The sequence below is a fragment of the Camelus ferus genome, chromosome 11, assembly GCF_009834535.1.
Source record: "Camelus ferus isolate YT-003-E chromosome 11, BCGSAC_Cfer_1.0, whole genome shotgun sequence".
In the NCBI taxonomy this organism is placed as follows: domain Eukaryota; kingdom Metazoa; phylum Chordata; class Mammalia; order Artiodactyla; family Camelidae; genus Camelus; species Camelus ferus.
Window position 1 is genome coordinate 30,036,362 of NC_045706.1, and position 27,669 is coordinate 30,064,030.

At 41.7% G+C, this 27,669-nt stretch overlaps 1 protein-coding gene across 1 annotated transcript in view; it reads right to left on the bottom strand.

Moving 5' to 3' along the window:
- PLCE1 (phospholipase C epsilon 1) overlaps positions 1-27,669 on the bottom strand; it is a 212,689-nt gene that overhangs the window by 11,928 nt on the left and 173,092 nt on the right. The window contains 10 exon segments of the mRNA XM_014565458.2: positions 1,128-1,337; positions 2,834-2,962; positions 6,650-6,768; positions 8,713-8,974; positions 10,270-10,433; positions 15,291-15,581; positions 16,557-16,688; positions 20,722-20,839; positions 21,746-21,867; positions 25,888-26,017. Of these exon segments, the coding sequence (XP_014420944.2) occupies positions 1,128-1,337; positions 2,834-2,962; positions 6,650-6,768; positions 8,713-8,974; positions 10,270-10,433; positions 15,291-15,581; positions 16,557-16,688; positions 20,722-20,839; positions 21,746-21,867; positions 25,888-26,017 (1,677 nt within the window).

Here is a 27,669-nt window from a genome sequence, read left to right on the forward strand (position 1 = left end):
GTTATCATTTCATGTCAGTTCCTAAAGATTCTGCACAATATGTCATTGCATTGATTGTAATATTTAACCGATTGGAGGGTGGGGTTGGGTGGTAATTCACATGACATAATTTATAATCTCAGTGTCCAAGGGTACAAATAAGCAAGACAAAAACCAAAAAAGTTATGTTGCCACAAAAAATATCCCAGTGATCATGCACTGGGAATTACTTCAAAGAGAGCTCCTTAGAGTCTCACTCAGAGCTTAGTGATTTTTTAAGTTGTTTTTGCCACATAGGAAGCCACAGACTATGACCATAACAATAGCCCTCATCTGCATATCCCTTTACAGTTTGCTAAGCATTTTGCTACATACTGTGTACATGCCTGGCATAAGTCTCATGATAATCTTTTTGAGTCAAGTAAGGTAGTTTGTATTATCAATTTTACAAATTAGGGCCCAGAGGTTTACAGAATTAAGATGAGCTGTTGAAAGTCATCCATCTAGTTTGCGTCAGAGCCAGGCCTGTCTGATTTCAAAGCCAGCAGCTGTCAGGGGAAAGCACATCGACCATAGGAAGATCTCGAAAGCTCAGGAGACAGGAAAATTACAAAAAGCAGGCAGGTGAGATCAGAGGTCACAAACAGCAGCTTGGAGACTTAATATATGGGCCAACTGCTTATATATCTTACTAGTTCCACAGAGTAAATTAAATAGAAATACTTACAGCCCAGATCTACCAACTATGCCAGTGTCTGCTAAAACTTTAACAGGCACTAACAGGAAGGCAACCAACCCCCAAGTATGGAATGCCTCCAGGCCTTCTATTACACAGCACTACGACCCTCACAACGATGTCTTCTCACATACAGATAAAAGCCTGGACCCATCGCTGACAACATGCTTAAGGTATCCTTTGAGTTCTTGCTTCTTTGTATCCTAAGGGATGAATTTTAGACCAAATTTCTGTAACCTAGACATAACATTCTGGGTACCCGCAGAAGAGTAAGATAACTTCTCCACATTTACTTAAGAATAATAATATAAACCAAGTTGCCATTATAAGAAATTCTGAATTTAAGGGAGGTGGCCAGTGACGAGGTGGGGAGTTACATACAAGCTGTTACTGTGCCCCGGGACACACTTACTTCCTGCTGGGTTTTTAAGACAACCCTGCCAACATATCCCTCTTCGGGGAACCAGCTGCTTAAAATCTGCATGATCTCTTCTTCTGGACCAATGGCTCTCTGGAATGGTTGTTTCCTGCATTCATTTTTTTCTTTAGATATAAAATATTTCTCTTCCATCAAAAAATAGTCTGTAGCAATAGGTTTGGTATCTTGATCAATGGTCAGAATCTAAAGAAAAAGTACAGGCAAATTCAGGCATACCTCTGAGGAGTGGGCAAAAAGTCATTCAAAACAAGCCTATTTTCAAGGGGTTCAGATAGGTCTGATGTGCAATTAAGTGAAACCTGCCCTGCAGTGTTGCAGAAATCTCTTTGGAAGACCTAAGAATTCTCTTATGTCCAAAAAGGATTGTTTATGTTCATTCTGGGCAGTGACACAATTTATTCATAATCTCCAGACAGCATAACTGTTTTTCCCACTGTTGGAATGAGAGCTCTTACTGAATTAAAAACTTTAGGTTTTTCAATCTATGAACTACCTCTTTGTAATCTTGCAATACAGGACTGAGGGCAAAGAACCTAGTCCAGCTTTTACCAAGATTATACCCCATTCTCATGTTGGAAATACTCAATCATCTTCTAATCTCATCTGATCTAAGATTCTGGGAACTCTCCTCTCAATAAACTCTTGACAGTGTGCCTAGAGGCCTGTTTTCTTTATTGGCTCTGACCCTGGCCGTCGGAGTGGTTGAGACCAGGCTGGGGAGCCAGACAGATCAGGGTCTGCAATTTGCCTTTAATACTTACTGGCTGTGAAGTATTGTGTAAGATATTTGACCCTCTGGAAACTCAGTTCCCCCATCTATACAATAGGAGCTGTAAGAGTAACCACCTCTTAATTTTGTTTTGTGTTGTGATTAAGGCACTGACTATAAAGCATAGCACGGGCACATTTAGGAGAACTCAGTGAACACTAGTCATAATTACTCTTCTTGATGTATTCTTTCACATTTTTTACTATTGTACAGGTTACTGACAAAGGCTGAACTTGAAGTGGGTGGCCACCATCTGGCTTGGATTAAGCCAATACCCTTCTCCTCAGGCATCTCCCTGCCCCCGCCCCACAAATGATGCAATGGCCAGAATGAGCACTGCGTCTCACCCACCTCAGAGAAGCAGAATGAACTAGGGATGGTGGGGGCAGAAGATTCTCGGGAAGACTCTACTCCCTTCACCCTAGCCCTTGGTCTGTAATCGACACTGCGCTATGTGTTGTATGGGCGGCTACCGCCACAGGGATGATTCAGGGCATGAAGCTTCCAGGAGCACACTGTCACCGCCATGAGAGAGCCAGTGTCCCTCCCTCCCAAGTCTTGCTTTATGGCCAAGTGACTACTTACGCAGGGTGACAGAGTAATGTGCTGCTTTTTATGACTGGTCCATGGAAATATTTCTTTAGACCTTCACATTTTATAACGTCTCCAAAACCCCAACAGGGCTTTGTGAGGGTAGACCCTGAAGTTCATGACCTGACTGATTCAGAAAACCAAAAATCCCTTGGTAGTAGCTTGTTTGATAATCTATGAAACTGACACTTAAGCAGCTCTCTCTGATGCTGTTGAAGTCAATTGTAAAATGTTGAGCCAAGTGTTAACCTGTTCATAGGGATTCTCCTCAATAGAAAACCATAAGTTTATTTATTAACCATAAGTTCAGTGAACTTACTTGTTGGAGAAGCTGCTTTGCCTTGGTGCCTCCATTTATAGAGAAAACAGTAAAGGGCTCTGGACCTGGGACCCCGTGCACTGTGACTCTGTGAGTCTGCAAACATTTCCTTTCTTCTGTGTTAAACATCTGTCAAGAAAGAGCACATAGTTTCTCATTCACTCTCATTCTCATGTTGTCCTGATGCTACATTCAATACAGAAGTGCTAATTCTTAGAAGTATGTAAAGGGACACGTAAATGCAAAAAAGCATCCTTTTACAACGTGATGCATCTTTTTTGTGGTTGAAGAGGCAATGGTGCATATTCCTTAAGAGTCTAGTAAGAATATTTGGTAGCATACCACCAAAATATTAATTTATGTTAAATAACAGTGTCTTTTTCTATCACAATTAGGGACTGCTGTTATCTGAAATGTGTTAGTCCTTAACGTACGAACTGACATTCAACAGTGTCTACTGAGTTCCATCTCTCTTCAGGACACTGGGCTAGAATTTTGAATAAGAGGATAAATAAACTATTCTGGCCTTAGGGAGCTCACTGTCTAGACGCACACAAAATTATAATACAAAAAGTATTTGTTAGGAAAAGTTGGGGAGGTGTATAACTTGCAACTCTTTGAGCATTTTGTATATTAAAATACATTCTTTCATTTAAAATACAAAATCATTTATGGAGGGCTGACAGTGAAATCAGACATGACGCCTGGCCCTGGGGATTCAGGGAAAAATGGGACCTTATTACTGGGCTCAAGGGCTCCTAGTTGAACAGAAAAGCTAGAAGAGAAAGTGGACAATTGTAAGAAGCATGTTAAGTTCCTTGGGAACACACATTTGGAGGAAATCAGAGGGCCTCTTGAAAATGGTATCATCTGAACCAAATCTTGAAGGCCCAGTGTGACTTAGCAGATAAAGAATGGGACAAGAACATCCCAAATATTGGTGTAGTCTGTGTGCAGAGAGTTAGAGGCGTCCTAAAGCCTAAGGGCATTCTGGGAACCTCAATGAGTTTTGTGACCTGTAGGAGGGGAAAAAGCTGCCTGTGTTTTGTTTAGCATACACTTTGTCTTTACTTGGTGTGGGGGAAGCAAGGTTGGCTGTTACACTTGTACAGTGTCTTTTTATTATTTAATCATTTTTATTAAGATAGGATCTGCCATACCATAAAATGTACACATTTTAATTGTATGGCTCAGCCTGCATTGCACTTTTAAAAAATTGAAGCAGTTGCCAATATTTATGCAGATCCAGATGTTCTGATTCTCTTGAAAACCAAAAGATCTGGTGACACTAATTGGAGCAGCTGGAGCTGAGAGCAGGGTACCAGATGCCCCTTTAAATGACCCGCAAGCACTCTACTTTCCCGGAGTCTCTGCCCCGTCCACACAGAAACTGTCCTGAAAGCAATGGAGAGCCAAGGAGGGGTTTTTAACAGAAGAGTGACATCCATGGTCAGATTTGGGTTTTAGATAGATCTGTCTAGAGGGTGATACAGAGGGGGACAAGCTCCGAGGAAGAGACCAGTTAGCAACCCAGGACCACAAGCCAAGTGAGAACAAATGAGGGCCAAGGTGGAAGGGGTGAATAGAGATGAACAGATACTAAGGAGACAGACTTATCAAGTCTCAAATGGGACAGTGAGAGAGGGGGAGACATCTAGGATGACCTTCAGTTACTGCCTTGAGTAATGGAGGGCGATGACTTCCAAGGTCCAAGAACACATATTTACCTAGTATATACACTGCTGCCTGGGCTATACCAGGGATGGCATGGTGCGATACAACAAAAAAAATAAATATTTGGTCTTTGCTCACAGTTCCTGGCACACACACCTCCTAAAATTCTTGGAGTCCCTGGAGTGATGAGTATTCTCTGAACGCTAATAAGAGGACTTACTGCTGGAGGCCCCTAGATGGCTTCAGGATGGGAGGTGGTCACCAGGAAGACCAAGGCATGGTTAGGCGGGTGGAACTTTCAGCCCCACCTCCTTACTTCAGGGGAGGGGAAAGGAGCTGGGGACTGAGTTAATCACCAGTGGTCATTGATTCACTCCATCATGCTTATGCAAGGAAACCTCCATAAAACCCCCTAAAAGATGGGATTCTGAGAGCTTCTAAGTTGGTGAACACATGGAGATGCTGGGAGGCTGGTGCACCCAGAGGGCATGGAGGTTCAGGGCCCCCTTTCCCCTACCTCGCCCTATGCATCTCTTCCACTGGCTGTTCCTGAGTTGTGGCCTTTATAACAAACTGGTAATAGTAAGTAAAATACTTTCCCGAGTCATCCGAGAGTCATTCTGTGAGTCATTCTAGCAAATTTCTGAACCCGAGGAGGGGCTTAGTGGCAACCTCCTGAATTTACAGCAGGTCACTCAGAAGTACCAGTGACAACCTGAAACTTATAATTGGCATCTGAAGTGGGGACAGTCCTATGGGACTGAGCCCTTAACTGGTGGGATCTGATGCTCATGCGAGGTAGATAGTGTCAGCACCAAACTGAAAGGTAGGACACCCAGCCTGCATCAGAGAGCTGGAGAAGTAGTGTCTTGAAAAGACACCACACATTTGGTGTCAGGAGTGTGGTAAGGAAGAAGGGTTCATTCACAGCATGTGTGGACTCTTTCGCTCTAAAAGGTACTGAGGGCAGCCAACTCAGAAGCACGCTTGAAGCCTTGCCAGGCCTTCTGAAAGTATCTGATTCTTGCTCTCAGGTACCAGGCAGCCCCGTCCCTGCTTCCCAGTCCTCCGCAGAGGCAGGGGCAGAGGCAACACCTCCACTTTGGCCAAAGTGCTATCTTCAACCTTGGCCACACATTGAAGGGAAAAGGAGAAAAACCTAAGAAAACAAGGTGAGGGACAGAGAGAAGAAACTGACCAGGTCAGGGAGACAGAAGCAGAGGAGAAAAGCTGGGCTATTCAGAGGTGGCAGGGGCCAAGCCAGCACCACTGTGAGCACAGAAGGCGCCTTTCCAAAGGTTGTTAGGACCACATTGAAGTAAAATTAAAGCAACAATGAACAGAGTATTAAACACGTAAAGAGGCAATTGGTGGACACTCTTTTAAACTAATTTTTAAAGAGCAAGCAGAAAGGAATTAGCCAGTTAATTAAAGCAGTGTTACTTGTTTAAGTAAACAACCCTGTGTTACTGGGGTGAGCACTGGTCCAATGGCTCTAACTTCAATGCGATGGACCTTACCTGGGATATTTACTAAAACACAGATTCTGCAATGGTGGCCCTTTCCCTCTCCCATTCCCAAAATGCGGGTACTGAGTCTCCCCAGGTGCCAGGAGGCTGCTACGCTTGCAGTTACATGCCACCAGCAGCACCTGGCTGCTCAACCCGACCCTGCTTGCCTGTGACATCTGCCCACGGACTGCTGAAGAAGCAAAGGATTTTCCTGGTTCAACTTGAATTTTCTAGAAGCATCAAGATGCTTTCGAGCAGGCTTTGGATCATTTGCCTTTTCCCCACGTTATTATTTTTGGCTCTCCTCCCTGGCAGGCACTGTAGTAAGTACTTGTGCAGAGCACGGCTTTGGTGCTAGATGATCTTGGGTTTATAGCTGTGTGACCAGGCGTCCTTAGCCCTTACCTTCCTCTGTAAAATGGAGATGACACTAACAGCTATTTCATGAAGTTACTGAGAGAATTAAGTGAGTTATTATAGGTGTAAAGTGCTTAGCAAGCGCCCAGTGTCAGACACTATTGTCACTATTTCCATAGCTACCTAATCGATGACTTTAGCTGGACCACAAGAGAGCCTGCCTCCAGTGCAGCAATTCCCCGCAAAAGTGCTGAGTGAAACAGAGCTTAATTACCAAAGAGGCCGGCATAGTGCTGCCAGAGGAATTTTCTTCCATCCTCCTGCTGTTTATGAATAAACTAGAGATTTCCAAGACTTCATTGTGGAGGTTTCGCAGCTGAAGATGTCGGTATCCTGGAATAATGCAGAATTGGGAAAAGCTTATTAGCCATGCACTGCAGAGCTCTGCAGAGATCCCTCACGGAGGTCAGTAAAATAAGACCTTAAGATGGGCAGGGGTGGCAACCACGGGAGAGTGCTGCCCTGGGGGACAGTCTTGGGCCACCTAGTGGTAGTTAACTTGTCCAAGTACTGTTTCTAACTCAGATTCAAACTGAAAATTTAAAACTCAAACCAAATATAGTAGGAAAACCTGATCACCTTTGTGTAAAGTCATCTACAAGTCACTGTTTTACAAACATTCCATCTTAGAATAACTTTAGTGATAATAAAGTATTTAAACAAAGTATTAAACAATGGGGGTGGGGGCTGGTTAAGTAAGTTATGGTTTGAGTATTAGTGCAAGTATAAAATGGAGTAATATGCAGCCCTTGAAAGTGGTGATGAAGACGTATCAACCTGAAAAGTTGTTCACTACATACATTAGTAAGTGAAAATCAGTAAGTTGCAAAACACTAAGATTAATAGGAATCTTACTCGTTAAAAATATATACTATATGCTAATATGTATATACATGGGTAGAAAAATTAAGTCTGCAAAAGATATATATCCAAAGTAACTCTTTTGAAGTGATGGAAGAATGGATAATTCAAAACAATTGTTTTTGCTTCTCTGTACTTTGTCATATTTCTGTAATAATTGTTATGACTGAATAGTGTCCTCCTAAAATCTGTATGTTGAAGCCCTAACTCCTAGCACCTCAGAATGTGACCACCTCTAGAGACAGAGTCTTTAAAGAGGTGATGGGGTTAAAATGAGTCATCAGAGTGGGTCCTAATCCAATATGACTGGTGTCCTTGTAAGAGGAGGAGGCTGGAACACAGACACAGAGAAACAGCAGATGCTATGCACACAGATCAGGGGATGACCCTGTGAGGACACAGGGAGGAGGTGGCTGTCTGCAAGCCTAGGAGTGAGGCCTCAGAAGAAAGCAAACCTGCTGATACCTGGATCTTGGGCTTCTAGCTTCCAAAACTGTGACAAAGTAAACCTCTGTTGTGTAAGCCACCCAGTCTGTGGTATTTTGTTATGCAGCCCGAGCTGACTAACAGTGACCATAGGTACTGACACAATGGAGAAGAGAAAAGGGAAAAGAACAAAAAGTAAGAGACTGTAACATGTTGGTGGAGCTGACACGTTGAGTGTGGCTGCAGAAGGAAGTTCGCACTAGAACCTTGGTACTCAAAGTAGGCCTTGGTACTCAAAGCAGGGTCAGCATCCTTGGAGCTTATTAGAAAGGCAGAATCTCAAGCCCCAGACCCACTGCACTGGGATCTGCACTTTATTATCAAGAGCCCCAGGTGACTCGGATGCACATCCACGTTTGAGAAGCAGCACACAGATCGTCTGGACAGGCGAGACAAGCTGATGTTCCCTGAGGGCCGCGGCAAAGCCAATGCACAGCAAACCAACAGCTCTGACCTTTGCTCAGAATTCAGGGAAGCACCTTCCCTGCTCTGAACCTGAACACATCCCTGGCTTTCGACCTGGGCTCCCACCAGGCACCAACTCCAACCTCGGCCCACTGATGCCACCAGCACACCCCAACCCCCGCTCCTCTCAGTTCCTCACCTTATGTCAATTCCTGTTTTAAACACGCTAGGGGTGCAGTGGGTGCTATCTGGGGAGGGATGTGTGGGAACACCACTCCCCACGTCAGCAGTGGTGGGAGAGGCTGCCCTTCATAAGCTCAGATTTTAGAACAACATAAAAGAAAAATGTCCTTCAAGAAGTGCTCCAACGGTGTTCAGCTGTATTATTTCCCTTTGCCTCCTACGTTAACTTTTTAACATAAAAATTTCAAACATACACAGAAGTAGAGAGAAGCGTATAATGAATTCCGGGGCATCCGTCTACTCAGCTACAGTGATTGTGAGCTTTTGACAATTTGACTCTACCTCGCTTTAGAGCCTTGAGTGGGAGGATTCTCTGAGCAGTTACCGCCGAGCTGTTGTTCTCCACGACGGCAAAACGAAGAAATACGAGGTCTTCAAAGTGAACCCGGAAGAGAAACTGTTCGTTCCACATGGGGTTCAGGGTATTGCGGTGGATGGGCTTCGTGCGGAAGTGGCAGCTGTCCAGGGCCATGCCCAGGATGTCAACCTCTATACACGGGCTTCCCATGCTGTTACTTGGGCACACGTTCTGCCCAGAGACAATCTAAGAGGGAAGAAAAGGGCAAAGTCACCAAAGGTGTAAACGAAAAGAGGTCACCTCTCAGCCTCAGTGCTTCCCTCCATAAAGACAAAGAACCCTGTGGAATGGACCAGGTAAACAATTCATAAAGCTGCTTAAAAAAAAAAAAAGGAAGTTATCCCAATAGAGTAACTGCGTGACGGGAATCATGTGAAAGCCTCTTCTGTCAACAGCATCCACCTAACCGTGACTGTTCAACTGTCAAAATGCTCAAGTATCTTCAAAAAGCACGCAGTTAAGATGAACCTAAGTTTCATCTTAAGAAAAGAAGAAGAAAGAAAAAAGAAGACTTTACATATGCAACCACAAATGTGTTACTAACATTCTGTTCAAAGCATTTCAGGTGTGTATTTTATAACTTCAAAACCTTTTTCTTGAGTAGTTTAGTTTTGGAGCAAGTCACAGGGCATATTGTTAAAAATTAATTCACAGCCCTCTGTAAACATGAAGCTATACTCAAGACTAGCAAAAATGGTCAGACAGAAAAAGAGCTACTACTCTACTGTCTCAGGGAAACAGAAAAGGCAGTTTGGTGGTAGAAAAATCAGTGAGTGGGGCTCTCCCAGAGCTTGGAGGAGTCGTAAGCAGAGGCTGCTTGGCATTCCTCCTTTGGAGGGAAACAGATGTGATCTAAAGATGAACAGAAAGATAACTTTATCCTTCTTCATCTTTCATATCACCCATTCAGTGGTTTTTATTTCAGCCAAGAGGGAGTGAGAGAACTGGGAAATACAGTACATGAGCTACCAGGACTCTGATGGTAAGGGCAGTCTGTCGAGTTTTGACAATTAGTTAATTAAGCAAAAAAAGAATAAGGAAGGGCCAGGAATGGTAAAGGTTCAACTGTAAGGAGGAAAGATATTGAACTGATTTGTAGATTGAGGCCTGTTTTACCTTTTATAAGAGCTTGGGATGAGTTTGGGATGACCTGCTCTAACAAGGAGCTCAGATTTTATGGGTCACTCTGAAGCTATGATTCTGAGGGCTCAGGCAGAATTACCATCATCAGTTTGGAAGTGGAAGCAGGGAGCTCTTAACTCCACCTACTGGGCTCTGGCAAAGACAGCGCCTGGTGACTGCACACCTAGACCCCAGCCACTGCTGTCTGAGATGGAAAGAAATTCTACTGGGAATTAAACCTGCATGAACAAAACTGTGAAGTGAGAGCTTTGTATTGCCTTGAATTCAAAACCAGTTCATATTCAGAAGGGCTAAAACCCCTTTCTATATTCTGTTCTGATGAAAGGGGCCAGACTTACAGTTAGAGAATAGATGGCAGGTTCCATGTTGTCCAGGTCTCTTTCCAAAGGAGAAAACTTCTGGTACATGGGACAGTTCTTGTCCCATAGAACTGGGGGTTTCAGAACATAACCACAGCCTCCATTGGCCTCAAACATGGCGGCACTTAAATGCAAAGGGAGATCTGCAAAACAGTGCACATCACTTGTTACTTTGTCCTTTAAGTGTCATCTTATACAATGACTTTAAAGTTCAAAAGAACTTTGTATGGATTTTCCCTAAGCTTAAGCAGGAAGAAGAGAGAACCATCCATTAATCCCCAGATTGAGTGCCTACTATGTGCCAGGTCGTATTAGGCACCAGAGATACAGCAGGAAACAAGACACAAAATCCCCATCTTCATGGAGCTCACTGGCTAAGGGATATGCCCCGTGTTCCCGCTCCATCCCAGAAGCTGCTGAAAAACTTCCTTTGCAAATAAAAATTTGTAACATTCTTCCAAAAAATAATCTTTGGAATACCTCACTTTCCACTGAATTTTAGAAAGGCATGATGGCATTTTCTTATCCCCAAACACCAAACCATGCAGACAATTGTATGACCAATTCTTGCTTTTTCAAACATGAGACAAAATCTTCAACAGTCCAAGAAAGACTAGAAGAAGAGCCAGAGAAATACATCTTTTCCTTGAAATCTCAATTTCAACTCATAAATTATAGCACTTCTACCTCTGTTTTTAAATTGTTGTTAAATTAAAAAAAAAATCATTATCACATGTGATTCACATCATGTCCACAATCCCCTCAATCACAGCTCTGGTAACCCTCACCACGGCTTCCAGTCTTCTGTGGCCAAATTTTATTTGGCATAGTCCTTTGATGAATGATTGGATTCCTTCACTGTTTTGGGGCTCTTATACACTCAAATGCTCATCTGATGGCACAAGTCTGTAGAAACACTGCATTCCAAATGAGCAAAGTTTACGAGATACACCTGACAAATGTTCCCCCTGATAGATTCCTTCCATGTGCAGAATGAACTTTGCTCCATGGACTAACATCAAGGAAAAGTGTGGTAAGTGAGCACCATGGAGCAGAGAGAAATTGGCCTCTACTCATCTCATGTGTAAAATTTTTCCCCATAGGTGGGGTTGGCCAGGACGATGTGCAGGAATTCCTGGGGTAAGATGTCTTAGATGTGTATCAGAGCTCCTTGGGCTTCAGTCACCTTATCTATCAGATGAGTGCACTGGACCCCACCTCTCAGGCTCCCTCAAGCCCCAGTGTGGATTCACTGAGGCCAGCTGTCTTGCCTACAGTGGGAGAAAACTCTCTTCCCAGGTTACTCTGTGACAGAGGAACACAGACATGGCGAGGATGGTGCAGAGTGACACAAACTAGCTCACGCAGAGCTGGTAGTGAGGAATGGATCTACAGTACGTTACTAACAACATGACAGCAGCTCACACTCACTGCACTCTTACTACGTACCAGGCCCCATTCTAAGAACTTGTGTGTATTGCTGCCTCTGTAACCCATGAGCTAGATTCTTTTACTATTTTCATTTTTATAGATGAGGAAACTTGAGGCACAAGAAGTGAAAAAACCCAAGGCACACAGCTGATGAGAGGTGAATGTTAGGGTTCGAACCCAGACAGCCTGACCCACAGTTCCCAATCTCAACTACCAAGCCATATAATGTATGTCTCACAGGAGAGTCATGGTGCTCGATAAACAGGAGCTATTAAATTATGATTCCAATGTCAACACTCATTTGGGTTGGAAGTCTGATTTCATTAGTACTGTGTCTATCTTTGTAGCTTTTCAAGAGTACTTTTTTTCTTAACTAAAATCTCATTTGGTGATTTAATATGTAAAACAGAGCCATGTGGAACTACTCAGTTTGGAATAAAGGTGGGACCTTAAATCTAGCCTGCCTACTGTCCCCTAGGGGTGGTGCCAGGACTTCCTGGAGGGCTGCAGTTTTAAAACCTCTGTTTTAATCAAGTGAAAGAAGGTGCATAAATCTGTGAAACCCCATCACCCCCTCAGTCAACACATGAGATGGCAGATCAAGCACACCCTTACCTTTATGGGAGTCTATTCATTAAAAATCTGTTTTAAGTGGACACCATTCTCATATTCATTATCCCTATATTTGGGGGCTAAAAAAGTCATCGGAATGAGTGTGATAATCATTCAGGAAAGCATAATAAATATTAATAGAAGCTTTTCTTTTGACTGGGGCTGCCTTTTGACATATTTGTAGGTCCTGGGACATCAGGCAGGAATCATTCTGCTCCAACTGGGAAGAACTTTGAGGGGCTGTTGTCTGCATTTCAGGCTCAAGTCAGTTTCCAAACTCACGAGTTAGTTTGAGGGTAGACCTGGGATACTCCTGGTTCCAGATCAATGCAGATCTTCTCGGAGTTGATGGAACCATTAGAAATCCTGGGAAGAGATGACCCTAAGTCCATGGACACCCCTTTGGGGCATCAGGGTCCCCTGCAATTCAGGAAGTACAAGGTAGATGATCCATGGAACGTATCTGGAGGCTGGAAGAACACTGGGACGGGGTTCTTGTTATTCAGTTGGGATGTTTCATGGAAGATCAAGAACTCCCTATCTAGGAATTCTTCTCAAAAATTAAAAAACAGTGATTCCAGTGTTGACTCTTATCCTTCTGTTTGGACTTGAAATTCACAAAGAACTATGCAGAAGGGATCTGGACCAAAAATCAAGAACCACAGGTTCACAATGCAGTGGGGCTGATGGAGAAAATCTGTTTCAGCTCAGTGCAATGTGCACTTATTGAGCATCTACTGTGTGCAAAGTATCAACCAGGCTCTACCTCCAGTTTGCAGAAACGAAAACCATTTTACAGATAAACAGACTGAAACTGCATGGATCTTGGGCTTTGTCCATTGTGGGAGGTGTGTAAATCATTGCCTGCTGTACTGAATCAGGAGAGGTTATATGGCAGCACTCCCTCCTGGGCTGGAAGACTGTAGAGAAACTTGAGGATGAACCACACCTCACAGCCACCTGCCTCTCCTGAGAGGGGCAGCTGGAACATGCACTGCCGGCTCCATCTGGGAGAGGCAGAGCCTTCAGAGGGGAGTGGAAGCCAAGCTGCAGCCTCAGTGAATGCTTCTGGACTGCAGGGAGGTCTGAGGAGGGGCCATCCCCATGTCCCCTTCAGCTGTGGCTCCCTCTGCCATCAGTGGAGCCAGGGTGTCTGTACCAGCCTCAATACTTCAGGAGAAAGGACACATCCAAAGCCAAGCTCATTTCCATTTCCTTGAGAAAACCATTTTGCTGGCTATTTCAGTTCACTTAAAATATTTCGGTATCATATCAACCAAGGGCGCCAGTGGACACAGGGCTAGAGACAGGGCCAGAGATATAAACCCACAAGCCACTTGGGACAGATTGAAAAGAAATTTTTACAGCTTTGCAAATATTTCACTATTATTTCCACTTGTGAGTCCAAGTCATGCTGTTTTCATAACTTATCAAAAACACTTAATGATAGTTAATGTCTGTGGAATGCTTTCTGTGCTCCAGGCACCATGCTAAGTATGGTACTTCACCTGCATTAGCTTATTCAATTTCAACTGAAAGAAGCAAAATATAACTAGGGCAAAAAAAATATGACTGATGTTTCTAACCGTATGTCTGCAAAGTCAGCCACAAATGGGCTCCGACGGCGCCAATGCCAGGGAGCTACCTGCTCCCAGAGCTAAAGCTGTGGTTTGACCTTGGCTGCTGTGGGTGATGGGTCAGCATGGTTGGTTATAATCTGATTCACTTCACGTGAGGAAGGAGAAGGCTGCTTGACTGTTCAAAGAAGACTGTGGGTTTTGAATGAGCTTCTAGGAAACGTTCCTCATCTACTCTTTCTACATCTTCTGTAGCTCCCTCCACCTCACCAACATCTATCTACGTGGAACCAAAATGTTTTATCCTCTAAACTGGAAGTTTAAGTCATTCTGTGGCCTTGAGCAAATTAATTGCTTTGTGTCCTGCTTTGCTCATCTGAGAAACAGGGATCATAAAGGTACCCACTTCTTAGGATTGTTTCAAAGATTAAGGAAGATAATACGGAGCAAAAACTGAGCACAGTGCCTGGTACACAGTGAGCATGCGTACTAACAGGGAGCTTTTACTCTGGAGTTTTCGTCTGTGAGAAAGTCTCATGGATAGTGAAGCACCAATACTTTCTCTGTTCATGTAATTCACAGACTTGTTTCCTTTGTGCTATCTGCTCTTAGAGCACTGACCATTATTCTCCATTTCAAACTCAAAGGGATGAGAAGAAGTTAAAATGGCATTAACTTGCCAAGTGTTTGGAGAATCCTATTTTTTTAAAACGTTTTTTAAAAAATCTTTTTGTTTAAAAATTTTTTTTGTTTTTTATTTTGCATTTTTGGTTTCTATTTTTCAGTTCTTCTCTTTTCTTTACTTTCTTTCTTCCTTTTTTTTTCCCTCAAGATCCTACTTTTTAACTCCAAGAACAACAGATTAGCAACACTGCTACTAAGAGGTGTTAGGAAACCTCTATTTCAAAAGATCTTTAAAAACAAACTGGGTTAGGGTGGGTGTAGCTCAGTGGTAGAGTGCCTGCTTAGCATGGACAAGGTCCTGGGTTCAATCCCCAGTACCTCCATTAAAATAAACAAACAAACCAACCTAATTACCTTCATCCCCCCACCAAAAAAAAAAAAAAAAAAAAAAAAAGGAAAAGAAAAACCAAACTGGACGCAGCCATCAAGAAGAGTCTTAAGTTTAAAAAATACTCTAAAAAGGAGGCAGGAACAGGAGACTAGTAGGCTCTTTTCTGTTGCCTTAACTCTGAAAAGTCAAGAGCACAATTCAGTATCAAATTCACTTCCGCTTCCCATTATCTCACATATGCCCTAGATGGGAATGTGGCCCCCTTGATGAAATGTTTTTTTGTGGGATTATGTCTACTGAGATCTAAGACGCCAAGGAGAGTGGTAAGGAGGCACCCCTCTGGGTGAAGCGGGCCCATTACCTACCGTCTGTCTGGTAATTGAGTGCCACGAGCTGGATCCCATGCAGCCAGAACAGGAGGGGGTTGGGGTTGGATGAGTCAATGCGGGTGGCAGCTGGGTACGTCCTCAGCAGCTGGCAGGCAGTGTGCTGGATCAGTTTCTGGGAATACCTGCGACACAGACGTTTGGCGGCATTTTCATTCAGCGAGGAGATGTGGTAACATTTGGGAGTTCTAATGATGGCGCTGAGGGATGTGGCTGGGTTGATGGAGGGAGAAGGGTCCTCCCAGGCCGGTCGCATTCCTTCACAGGAATCTAAACCCCCAAAAGATTAGCCTTAGATTAGTGCAGAAAACCTTAAATATTTTAGAAAGATCAACCGGAACAACATCCCAGTAAACAATCACATCATACATCAGAAAACATCTTAAGTGTTACTGGTGAGTTACTCCACCACCTTGAGACAAAATGATGCCTGAATGTCTTTTGCCTTGGTACCTCATCTATCCCGTGGATATTTTTGCACAAATATAAAACAACATATATACAAGGGTGTTCACCCACGCATTGTTTTTTATAGCAAAAAAAAATAAATAAATAAAAGCAACAAAACCACCCAAAAGTTCTACCAGTGAAAAAGTGGTTAAGTAAATGACAGCATAGCCACACAGTGGAATACCACGGAGCACTAAGGAGAATAAGGTGGATATATGGACAGAGAGCTAAATGAAACGTGATAGCAAGTATAAAAGTTACACAAGTTGAGTTTGGTTATATCCCATTTGGATTATCTTTAAAAGGATCTTATTTTTCTTGAACTAAACACAATAAACTTAATAGCAGTTACCTCTGGGGAGCAGAACTGGGACACTGTGAGTGGAAAGAAATTTTAATAATACTCTGCATTGTTTGAGTTTTTTTTTTTTAACCGTGAGAATTTATTACTTTTACAATAAAAAGTAATAAGATATGAAATAGATATATCTTCTGGAGTTATAATGGTGAAGAGTGCAGTTCCAAGAGCCACCAGAAGGTTCCAAGGTGGCTCCAATTTTTACTTTTGAGGCAAACACTGTTAGAACATCTTCACTGAAATGCTAGTTTTTTAGAAAGTTAAGAGAGTAATTTCGCAATTTAAAAAATATTTATACCACACTTGGCTAATACGAACATTCATGAAAATTAAAAAAAAAAGATTTAAAAAGTTCCAGGGAAGTGCTTGGACAGTGAAATAGCGCTCTCCTCCAGCATGCAGAATCAAGCAAAGAAATTGTTAGAAGGTGACTTTACTTTTTCCAGATGTTTTATTAAATGATGCTGTCTCCCCAGGGCTCATTCTGCCCGGATTGTTGCCAAAAATGGACTTCCTGCTTTTCCTTTCTTTTCCTCTGCTAGAGCCAGATGCATTTAGAGTTGACAGGCCTGTTCCCATAAAATGAAAATAAATAAGCCAAAAACCACAAGCAAGGGAGCTCAACATTTTCCATCCCTGTTACTGTTTATTTTGAAGTCCTACTACTCCTTTGTAACCCAGTACAGAAGATCTACTAACGTTTTTAGCACTGTTAATAATAGCATTGTAGGAAATGATAGCAAAGTTCTTATCTCTGTAGGCAAATGAGACAAGACCTGCATGATTATTACAGAATGACTACAAAACTCACACCCCCACCCATCTGCTTGTGCACCAGAAAGATTTTGAAAAACTGTACGAAAAGAAAGTGCTCCAGAATCTAATCAGGCAATTTGGAGAGATGAAAGAATGGCCAGGACACACATGGCCTAGACATCACACTGTCTAGGCTCCTGCCCTTGTGAGCTTTGACTTAACATCTACCTTCTAGGTTCCTCAGTTTCCTTATCTGCAAAATGGGTACAAGGATAGGTGCTCATTCATGGGGTTAATCTGAGAATTAAATGGGAAACAGATTATGATGATAATCATGTTTCATGGCTTCTCTTTTTCACTCCTGGTCCAACCACTCCCTGGATTCTTCCTGCCTGGCACAGGGCCCAGTGCATAGCAGGAACTTCACAGATATTTGCTGAACGAGGAAATGAATGCACACCATGCAGACCTGGCTCCAGGGCAGGAGGCATGACTTAAAGGCACTGATGAAGCCAGAGTGGCCTCCAAACTGTTTCCACTGTCTATAGTTGTACCATAAGAGAGAAATTCCTTTAGCTGAAGCAGCATTCAGGAGGTCCACTTTGAGATGAAAATATACCTTCCAAGATCATCATCAGAGAAGGCAGAGTAAAGTAGTGTTTAATGTAGACTCGGGTTTAAACCCTGTTCCCTGCAGGGTGGCCTCACACAAGTTACTTAACCTCTCTTGATACTCCTTCCTCATCTCAAAAGGGTGGTGGTTAGGATGAAATGAGATAATGTCAATCTACATACTTAGCAGAGTGTCCTGTTCAGAGAAAATGCTCAGTGCACAGCAGTTGTGGGGCTTCAACATTTTTTTTTCTCTGACATACCCATAACTGCAAAGGTGCACAAACTTGGACTAGTGAGTTCTCATGCTATATCTTAAAATTTTGTGTGCATTGTGCCCTCTACACAATGATGTAACAATGGATTTTCTCCTGAGTAAAATGGAGGAGGGGCCACAGTGAAGTGCTGTGTTCATTCTGGGGTTTCTGCAAACATGTTGACATCCCCCAGGGTTGAGGGGCCCTTCTGTGAGGAGCCTGGGTATTCTCATGGGTGGGGTGAGCAAGCAAGGAACCAGGGCCGGTAATCAAGAAAGGGGAAGGAATCTGGAGAGGCCCAGAGAAGTAAGCGAAGGAGCAACAAAGAACCTTCCCCTGCCCTGCTGATTTCCAGAGAGCCAACTATTTTCTAGATAGTGCACTATGCACATTGTATACTTCTTGCTATTTTTTACAACAACCCTGCAAGTTAGGACTGTTATGCCTCTTTCATAGGTAAGGAATATGAAGCTTAGAGAAGTTATAGAATTGTCCTGGTCAAGGTCACTGAGTCATCAGTCCCTGCCACTGAAGTAGGTCCATGATCCTGGGGAGGTTACTCTACTTATGGGGAAGGTCATACCCAGGATCTTCATGATGCCTCCCTGCTCTGAAGGTTTTTTGCATATGGCTCCTTGGAAAGGACTTGGGATGGTGAAAGATGAGATGCACTGGAATTGATAACATAGTCCAAGCATAGCGGGGTAGGTATATCTCAGCGGCAAAGCAGATGCTTAGCACGCATGAGGTTCTGAGTTCAATCTCCAGTACCTCCATTAAAAAAAAATAGTGTAGCAAAATGAACATTTTATGGTAGGCATTTTCCTCCTGAACATCACAACAAATCATAATAACAGTAAATACTTAGAAGGTATTACAATTTAGTTATTTTGGGAAAGGAAATAACTTTGGGGGAAGAAAAATGTAGGAAACTTCAATTACTAAAAAAAATAAAACAAAATAAAATATAACATACCTATAAAGAATGCGGGCTACATAAACATTTTTAAAAAATAGTCCACTTGGAATTTTAAAAGTAAATCAAACAACCCCATGCTTAGCCAGTGCCTCAAGTAAGAAGCTGGACCAAATGACCTTTTGACCCTGCCACAGTTCTCTACCAGTACAGAAACTATCTCTCGTGGTGACTTCAAATATTTCTGGGAATTCGTGCACTTTGTTTACTCAGTGCTTGAGAAGAAAAGACAAAGTCAGAGGAATGGTTTGGGTGCAGTGGCAGCTGAATTTATAAAGAACAAGAGATGTCATGAGGGTGACTCTTGAATGGAGTGGTCGTCACATTTGTTCCTGTGATGAAGGACATGCAGGCTCTTCGACAGGGAAAGAATTTTACCCCATGATAAGAACAATGTCACCAGCTGTAAGTATGCTCATGTTGTACTGATGAGCTGGAAAGCCAGAATCTGTGAAACTGAACCTACATGGCTAAGTTCCTGCATTTCTTTGAAATCTTTGCTACTTATTCATTCTCATTCTCCTCAAGAGAATTTGCTAGCAGATAAACCGTAGCAGCTGCCACAGATAAAAGAGTGCTTTGTGGGAGAAAACTTAAAATTGAGAAAGTTCTAGCCATGATTTCTTTTCCCCTTCTGCTGTGTGAGAAGACCACTGTGATCTAATTTGTTAACAGCCCAATACCTCTGTCCCGTTTGCAGGACAGGGTGTGAAAACTGGTGCTTTAAGAGGAGCCTCTGGAAGCCAAGATCTGCATTTAGACTGTCTTGAAGAAAAAAATGGGGGTTGGTATTTTAACTTCCGTCTCCAGGCCACGTTGATATATGCTGCTTACCAACATTTAGATGGGCCCCCCAATTCCAGCTGCTTCCCCATACTCAGAAATCTTATAAGAGGGACTCCTTCTTAATAGGAGGAGATGAATTTTTCTCACTTCCCTATATTTATGGACTTTCTTGTTTGCGCCCCACCTCCCGCAGCCCCATTTGGGTAAGCCCATTGACAGCATACCCTAACAAAAGAGGCAGGGTAGTGCAATGATTAAGGGCAGAACTTTGGAGATAGACAAGCTTCAGAATCACAGTTCTACCACTTATGAACTGAAATGCACATTTTGGGGGGAAAGTGGTTTATCAGCATACATTTACTTGTACTTCTAGAAACAGCTTCTCCACTGAAACCTTGTCCTTGATCCTGTGGTTTGGGTGGAGGCTCACTACCCGGCTCAGGGATGGGGCATGCGACACAAGCCCTGGAAAGTCAGAGCACTGCACGCCCTTTGCCACAGCGATTGGTTCTGTGGTGGGCCAGTGAAAAACAACGAAACTGCTGCTGAAAGTTCTGAAAGAGACTGAAGCTAAATCTAGAAACACGCAGGGCTAACCTGCTGCAGCCCCCTTCCAACTACGAGGGGAAAAGTGCCAACACAGGGGAGGCAGAGTGAGGAATGGAGAGAGAGAAAGCCGTGGAGCAAGCCATACCTGAAGCCTGTAGATCCCTTCATTTTTCAAAACATGAGCCAATACATTTTCTTTTTGCTTAAGTCCATTTCTGCCACTTTGAAACAAGAGACTTAACTGATAACATTCTGAAACCCTGGGCCGATTATTTCATCTTTCTCAGACTGTTTTACTCAAAAAATGAGGATAAATCCAGACTTCATAGAATTACTTTGAAGTCAATTAAGATGATGTATGTAAAATACTTAGCACAAATTCTGGTACTTAAATGCTTAATAACTTTTAGCTATTAGATGTTATAAACATTATTATCATTGACTTTTATGAAAACACATGACATGATCTGAAAAATGAACATTTTATAGTATTTTCCTCATGAGCATCAAGAAATAATAGTAACAGCAAATATTTAGAAGTTACTGTTACAATGATTTCAGCAACACTAAAACATTTAGTTATCCTGAGAGCATTCACAATGCCCAATTAAACAAATAGCATATTTTCCACTTTTGGTAACTTTAAATGTTATAAATGATACTTACCTGGAAATTTTACTGCCTGGCAATAGATGACAAGGTCAGAAAGCTCTGGTGCAATCTGTCTGCTTTCCTTTTTATTTTGAGGAAGATAAAATTCTTCTCCCAGTTCCATGTCATAAACCTATCAAGGGAAAAATGATACCAGTTTACACAGAAGGTATATGCCACTCACCTCTGAATCCCTAAAGCTCTTTATCTGCTACTTTCTCTTGTCATCAGTGTGTTTCCCTTGCTCTGTCTTCTCCATACACATGTCCCAACACCTTCCCTAGAGAAAAACTTTCTGAGAACAAGGGCTGAGCCTAACTTGTCCTTCATCTTCCTTCAGGGCATAGTCCAGTGTCTGAAATGTAGAGGACTCAATGCATATTTATTGAATAGGTAATGGAGTATGTATTTTCTGTAGCTCAAATTTTTGGTGTTTTTTTTTTATGATTTTGTTCTCCAACAATGTCACTGCAGCTATGTCTACAGATCTGCTCACAGTTTTCCCACTGCTGGGCACCTGAGGGTCAGGTCTGGGTATCTCATTTATCTTTCGATTCAAAATGTCCTTCCTCCATTAACACTTTCCAATCATCCCCGTTTATATTCTTGGTCATCCCAAACACTTTTAAAACTTCTAGCAACTCCTTGAATGTACCAGGCTGTCCTCCTGGTCGGAATGCCCTGTTTTTGCCTGCTTTTCCAACGTCATCTTCCCCGTGCTCTGATAACACTGTGTAATCACTGCTCTTTGTATGTCTCTACCAGCACTGTTCAAATGTTCTTCTCCGTTGCTAAATCACCTCCTGTGCCACCTGAGTGCCTGACACACACAATACCTTCAGCAGGTATTGGCTGGATGAACCAATGACTAACCTCCTACAAATGGCAGATGGGGGTCCCATACCATCACCATGTGGGCTTTGGCATCTAAGGGAAAGTGAGGGGAAAGGGAAAGGATGGGGAGGGAGTGAAATCCCACCTGAAACTGACAAGAGCACCATAAGGTCCAAGTATAATTTAACAGAAACCATTCACCCACCTTTCCTTTGTTGCAAGTAGAGTTATCTGCTTTCTTTATCCTCTTGGGGATTTCTTCATTATATTCAAACTGAAGCTTGTCATTACATGATTTATTTTCAGGTCTGTCTTCTAGAATGTTGTCTGAAAATGAGTTGGCAGGCTTCAGTGGACAAGAACTAAATGCTTTACTTGGGGGCTGTGTCTACGTCATTGCAAGGATATCCAGAGACCTGTGCTTATCTGTAAGACTGATGTTCTGGCTACATGTTACCAAAATGATGGCTTGAAGTATAATTTTAAAAATTTGTTAAATAACATGTTTATTTTTTGATTGAATGGGCTCATTTACCAGTACTTTTGGTACCATATAGACATAATCTAAATGAGAAGGCTCATTTTCATACAGATGATTGGAACTGTGCAAATATATGGAAGATACCCTGTCAAGAAGCCCTCAGCACACAAGTTTGGGAAGGATTTAGTGGCTGATGCACTTCTAAATGATGCATGTGTGATTTAACCACTCTCGCTTTAAAATGAAGCTATCAGCTTTCACCTCTAGAATAGTCAAAACCAGAGGGAGAAAAGACATTGTTCTTTGTAATGCAGTTTTCACAACTATACTTAATTGGAAAGTAAAGTTTCCATAATAGTCTATCAATTTATTAAGTGACAATCTCAAGGATAGGAATCAAGACATATCTAAAAATTTCCAAAGTATGAGAGATAATCTTATCCTTTGTTCTTGTTTTGGTATTTCTATTCAAAACAATTTTAAAGGTGTTAGAGATATATCAGGATTATGTTCTTTGAAAATGAAAAACAAGGAAGCTCATTTCTCACCCATGATTTACAATTTCATCAGACCACAAATGCTTAGACCAACATATCTTTATGCCAAATCAAGGCCATGCAGGCTGCCAAGAAGTAAATGAGATCACTCATTTTATTACATTTTTATTCTCATAAGCATCACAACTTCATGCTAATCAGGTCTAAGAAACTGGAAACAGAATGCCGACATGCATGCAGTTAAAATGCCTGGTTCAAATGGCTTTACCTTCCTGACTGTTAGGAGCAGGAGAAGCAGTAAGGACATCTGCTACAGAAAAACAGAATCAGAAAGGTGATAAAAGTAAGGAAAGTTAAGACAAAAATCCAGGTAAATTAAACTAAGGTTTGAAGCAAAGCATAAACAATAACAGCTTAGATTACAAGATAAATGAAACAAGACATCTTCCATTCACTTAATATTTTGACTATGAAGAGATGCAAGGGCTGGCAATAAAAGAATGAACGTGTAAACACCGCAAACACTGTCAGTGTTATTCATGTTGCCACAGTCACATTACATCTCTTTAGTTACTGGTTGTCATAATACTCCCCCAAATGCTTTATGTCAAATGGACAGAAATTGATAAATTTGTTAATACCATGCAGTCGTTGTCAAAGAATGTCTGTAAGAAGTGGCAAATTCAAATGTGTACTCTTGTGCACATTCAAAGCTAGTAAGGTAAGCAAGGCTGGGGAAAATTAACTGATATTTATTTAATAAAATTTAATTATTCATTAAGAACTTATTGGCCAAAAGGTAAAGTAGCAGTTCCTGAAACACTTGACCCTCACTTGTAACTTCCTTCAGATTTTCTGGAAGTAATTTTGTGGCTAGGAATCCTCACATTTTTGTAGCCATCTTTATCACATTTTATATAAAAGAGGTTTTGGACTAATTTGCTCATTTTATGTATGTGAAGATTGAGGGCAGGAGCTGTCAGAGAGTTAAACTGAGCCACCAAACCTCAGAGATGGGTTTTTGGCCTGAGATGCCTGTAAGGGGCTCAGAAGGCCCATGAAAACTCCTGCAATTTTATGTAGAAACTTGAGAGCGTGTTTATTTTTCCGAGGCAACTGGTAAGAGCTTCCATCTCATCCTCAAAGGGATCCATTGTTACAAGAAGCTTGGAAACCTCTGAGGTCCTGCTAAGAAGCTGGGAATGGTCCTACCCAGAGCAAGCAGACTTCTGTTTCCCTCTCATCTCAGCTGGAGAAAGAGAGATGTTAGAGGGCGGCTGAGATGAGTGAGGCACCACAAACTGTGACCGAAAGTGCAAGACCGGCAGGGCATCTAACAGTGCCAGAAGGAGGCCTTAACAGGACAAGCCTAAACAAGTCACAGCATCACTACAAGACCTGTTTAGGCATCAGCCAGGCAGAGGAATCTTTCAATGAAATGGGAAATAATCATGTGGCGGCATGGACTTAACTGTCATAGGTCACAGATGTCAGGGCTGGAAGGAGGGAGAACATCAGCCAACCTGTAATGGGACCTTCTCATTACACATCTGGGGGACCCAAAGCTTAGAGCGGTGAGAAGACACTGACCCAAGGTCTCACAGCCTATTGGAGAAGAGCCTGCTGGGGACCTTCTGTGTACAGCCTACTGCAGCACATGAGTGTTTTAAAAGAGCATGACGCTATCACAGAAATTCAGTGGGGTAGGGTTTAAATTTTATCTTCCTAACTGAAAATAAATCATAAAGCTCCTTCCCCTACCTGTTCATTTTGTTATTTGAATACCAAAATTTCCTCTCATAATAGTAATAATAGAAAAGCCTTTTCCTTTCCTGTATTCAAAAGCACAGAAAAAGCACAGAAGGAATTTATGATAGAGAGTGAATTTCTCTTCCAGTGCACTAACTTCTTACAGAGGCAAATGACATCTGGATTTGGTTGATTTCTTTTTTTTTTTGAAATTTAATCAAAATTTTTTACTTATATGTATTTTTTAAAGTATAATAAGTTGTTTATCTATTTTATATTGGTTGATTTCTTAAATGTGGTTTTCATTTCTTATTGAATGAATTTGTTCTTCTATGAAACAACATCACCATGACTGTAGTATAGACCAATAGGGAAGAATTAGTCAATACAAAAAGAGTCATATTCCCATAACTTCAAAGGAATAAGATTCAAAAAATTATTTTGACTTCTTTGATTTTCTCCCTTTTTCTACCTCTCCATTAGAGAATATGACTCTCATGTTATCTGATGGGATTTCAGGTCAGGTACATTGGCTTTTAGGTAATTATATGAAGCAATCAGTTGTTACTAAGGACAAATATTAAATGGACAGAGGCTAGTATTGTATTTTGGGGCAGAAAGAGACTAGACTGCAACTGCTGGTCACGACGGAGGCTCCTGGGACCAGACATGACCAGAAGACAATCATGCTGCGTGAGAAGCAAGTATTTGGGGGAGGGTGGCTTGGCTGTCTTAATGCCAGTGGTAAATGGCTGCTGGTCTGGGCGTATCTGCATATTAACGAAACAATATCCTACAAAGAAGTAACATATTTTATATTTGTAATGTTTAAGTAAAGAGGAACTTTGGCATTTTTTTCATTACTACCTTGTCTTTCAGAAGTTGCCAAAATGAAACAGTCTATCATCAGCAGTGGTACCCCAGAAAACATTTTGCAATCTCCAGGATATGACACTAACTTAGTGCAAATGAAACACACCTGAAACCTAATTCTCTCGTAAGAAGAATCCTCCGCCTGTAATACATAGGTAACATCATTCATGTAACTTCTTTGTATTGCACCATTAGCCATCAGTCGTGTTGTTTTATCTTTTTTGGTAAGGCCAGAGGAAATGTCTGGTTGGCTTAGCAATCCGAGAACCAGGGAAAGAGGGGGTGGAAGGGAAATGATGCCTCTTTTCTATGCTCTTAGAAAGCAGGAGTGAAAGCAGTGAAAGGGAGGAGCAGAGAGCATGGGACTACGATGCTGCCCCCTGCAGGTGGTGCAGGGGAGAGAAAAGATTCAGCCACCGTCTTCGGTTCCCACCAAGAGCATCAGCCACGCCAAAGCACTGAAGGGTGAGAACAGGGTCTCTCTACTGTAATACCATCTCTTCCTTTAGAAACCAATTTAGGAACAACCCCTGTTGCTTCCCACACCCTCCTCTTCTCTCCTGGAGTGGTGGCTATCATGGCTGACAGAATCCCTTTCCTTGCTTGTTCCTCCTTGCTAAGTGGCTAAGTGATCTGTACTGTTGGTCTACGGAGTGCCAGACTTTTTTTGGAAAACAAAAGATACCCAAAAAACCCAAGAGAAAATCATCCAGGCACTTTCCTATATGCAGCACAGGGTTCTCTTACCATCAGAGAGGGATTCATAGTCATAATCATATTCGTCTTCCTCATCTTCCTCCTCTTCGTTATTAGGAGGTGGGGGGTTGGCACTGCCACCATTATATGCCTGAGCTTGCATGGATGCCAGCTGATGAGCCTGTAAGATGTCAATCATTAAATACTGCAGATGCTCAGCTACTAAACTTTCATTTACAGTTTTCAAAATGACCACCTAATGCTTACCACAGTCATAAAAAGTGGCTTAACCTATTTTGATTCATTTGGGCATACTCAAAACTCTAGATTCACTTAAAGTACAACATCAATACTTAGGCGAATGTTAACATCCCTGGAGGAGGAACCCAGGAGCTTTCAGGAAATGATCACAAGGAATCCGCGTGGGGTGCCCAGCCACCCAGGATCCCCGGGCAAACCCTCCAGAAGAAACTCGGGTGCTTCAGAGAACCACCATCAATTCCAGTGATGAAGTAGATTAGCCAACCATTTCGGAAAAACAAATCTCAGCTAAGAAACTTCTTTTTTCTCTCTTTCTTAAAACAGTATCTAAAGGCCTTTGACCTTGAGAAACATGTTAGAATCCCTATGGATGAGACGAAAAGAATAGTTGATTCAAATAAAGTTTCTTTCAACAGACTTTCTTTCAACTGAACCGTCAGTCAGATCAACAAAATAGGTCTGGAAACTTCTGGAAACTACCAGGGATGTCATGTGCCTCTATTTTTGACCAGAATTAGTGTGAGGGAGTATCTCAGAAGACAAGAATAAATATAAATCTAGGGACCTAGCATAAGGAAATAATCCAAAATATAGGAAAACTTCCTTGTGTGAATTTAAAAAAAGGAAACAACCTGAAAGTCCAACAACAGAGGAACAGAGTCAGTAAACTACAGTGTATCTGCTTGAGATTGAGACTTGAAAAAATAATTGTGATATATATTTATTGAACAAAGGATACAGAATTTTGTGTGCATATATTTATATATACAATATTTATACACATAAGTATATACATACATACATGTATCTACAAATATATATAATTCTAAATCCTTTGTTCAAAAATGATTTCTCTATCTATAATTATTATAATTATATAAAATGACATACATAAAAGGCTAGACACCTTAGGCAGTCTGGTGAGGTAAGATCCCTTCTCAGAATGATATTTTAAAGGCATAAGTTAAAATACATAAGATTATAAAGGAAAAAAAAATGCTGAATACATTACCAGATGTTAAAAAAAATTTGTTCTATAGGAATACAAGTTTTCTTATTAACACAGTAAAAAAATATGTAATAGTAGTTCAAGTAATATTTTTGAGCATAAATAATTCCTGGAGAGAGCAATAACTGTGATACAGTATGAAAAATCTGCAATTTCTACTGGTGACAAAGACAGATACTGCCAACTCTACTATGTTTTTTTCCCTACGTTTATAATCAGAGGAAATGCTTAATTAGAGGTAGAGGTTAGTGAAAATAAAGATGTAATCTTTTCTCATGAACCCCTGGATTCTATCTGTGGATATTACTAAGATTAAGTAAGAATCCCTGTAATACAGGTTGTGTTGGCCTTGGAATTATGTGTGTTTTAAAATAATTCTTCCCTAAGCTTCCTGAAATGTGGCTCTATTACCCTTATAATAAAAATGTATACATAAGGAAGATACAATTTAGGCTATGTCTCTATCCAGATAAATATTTTACAATGCAGTTCAATCCAGATAACTGAACATTGTCTAGGCTCAAAATTTTTATGGAACACGAGCTCCACGAGGGTTAATAGGT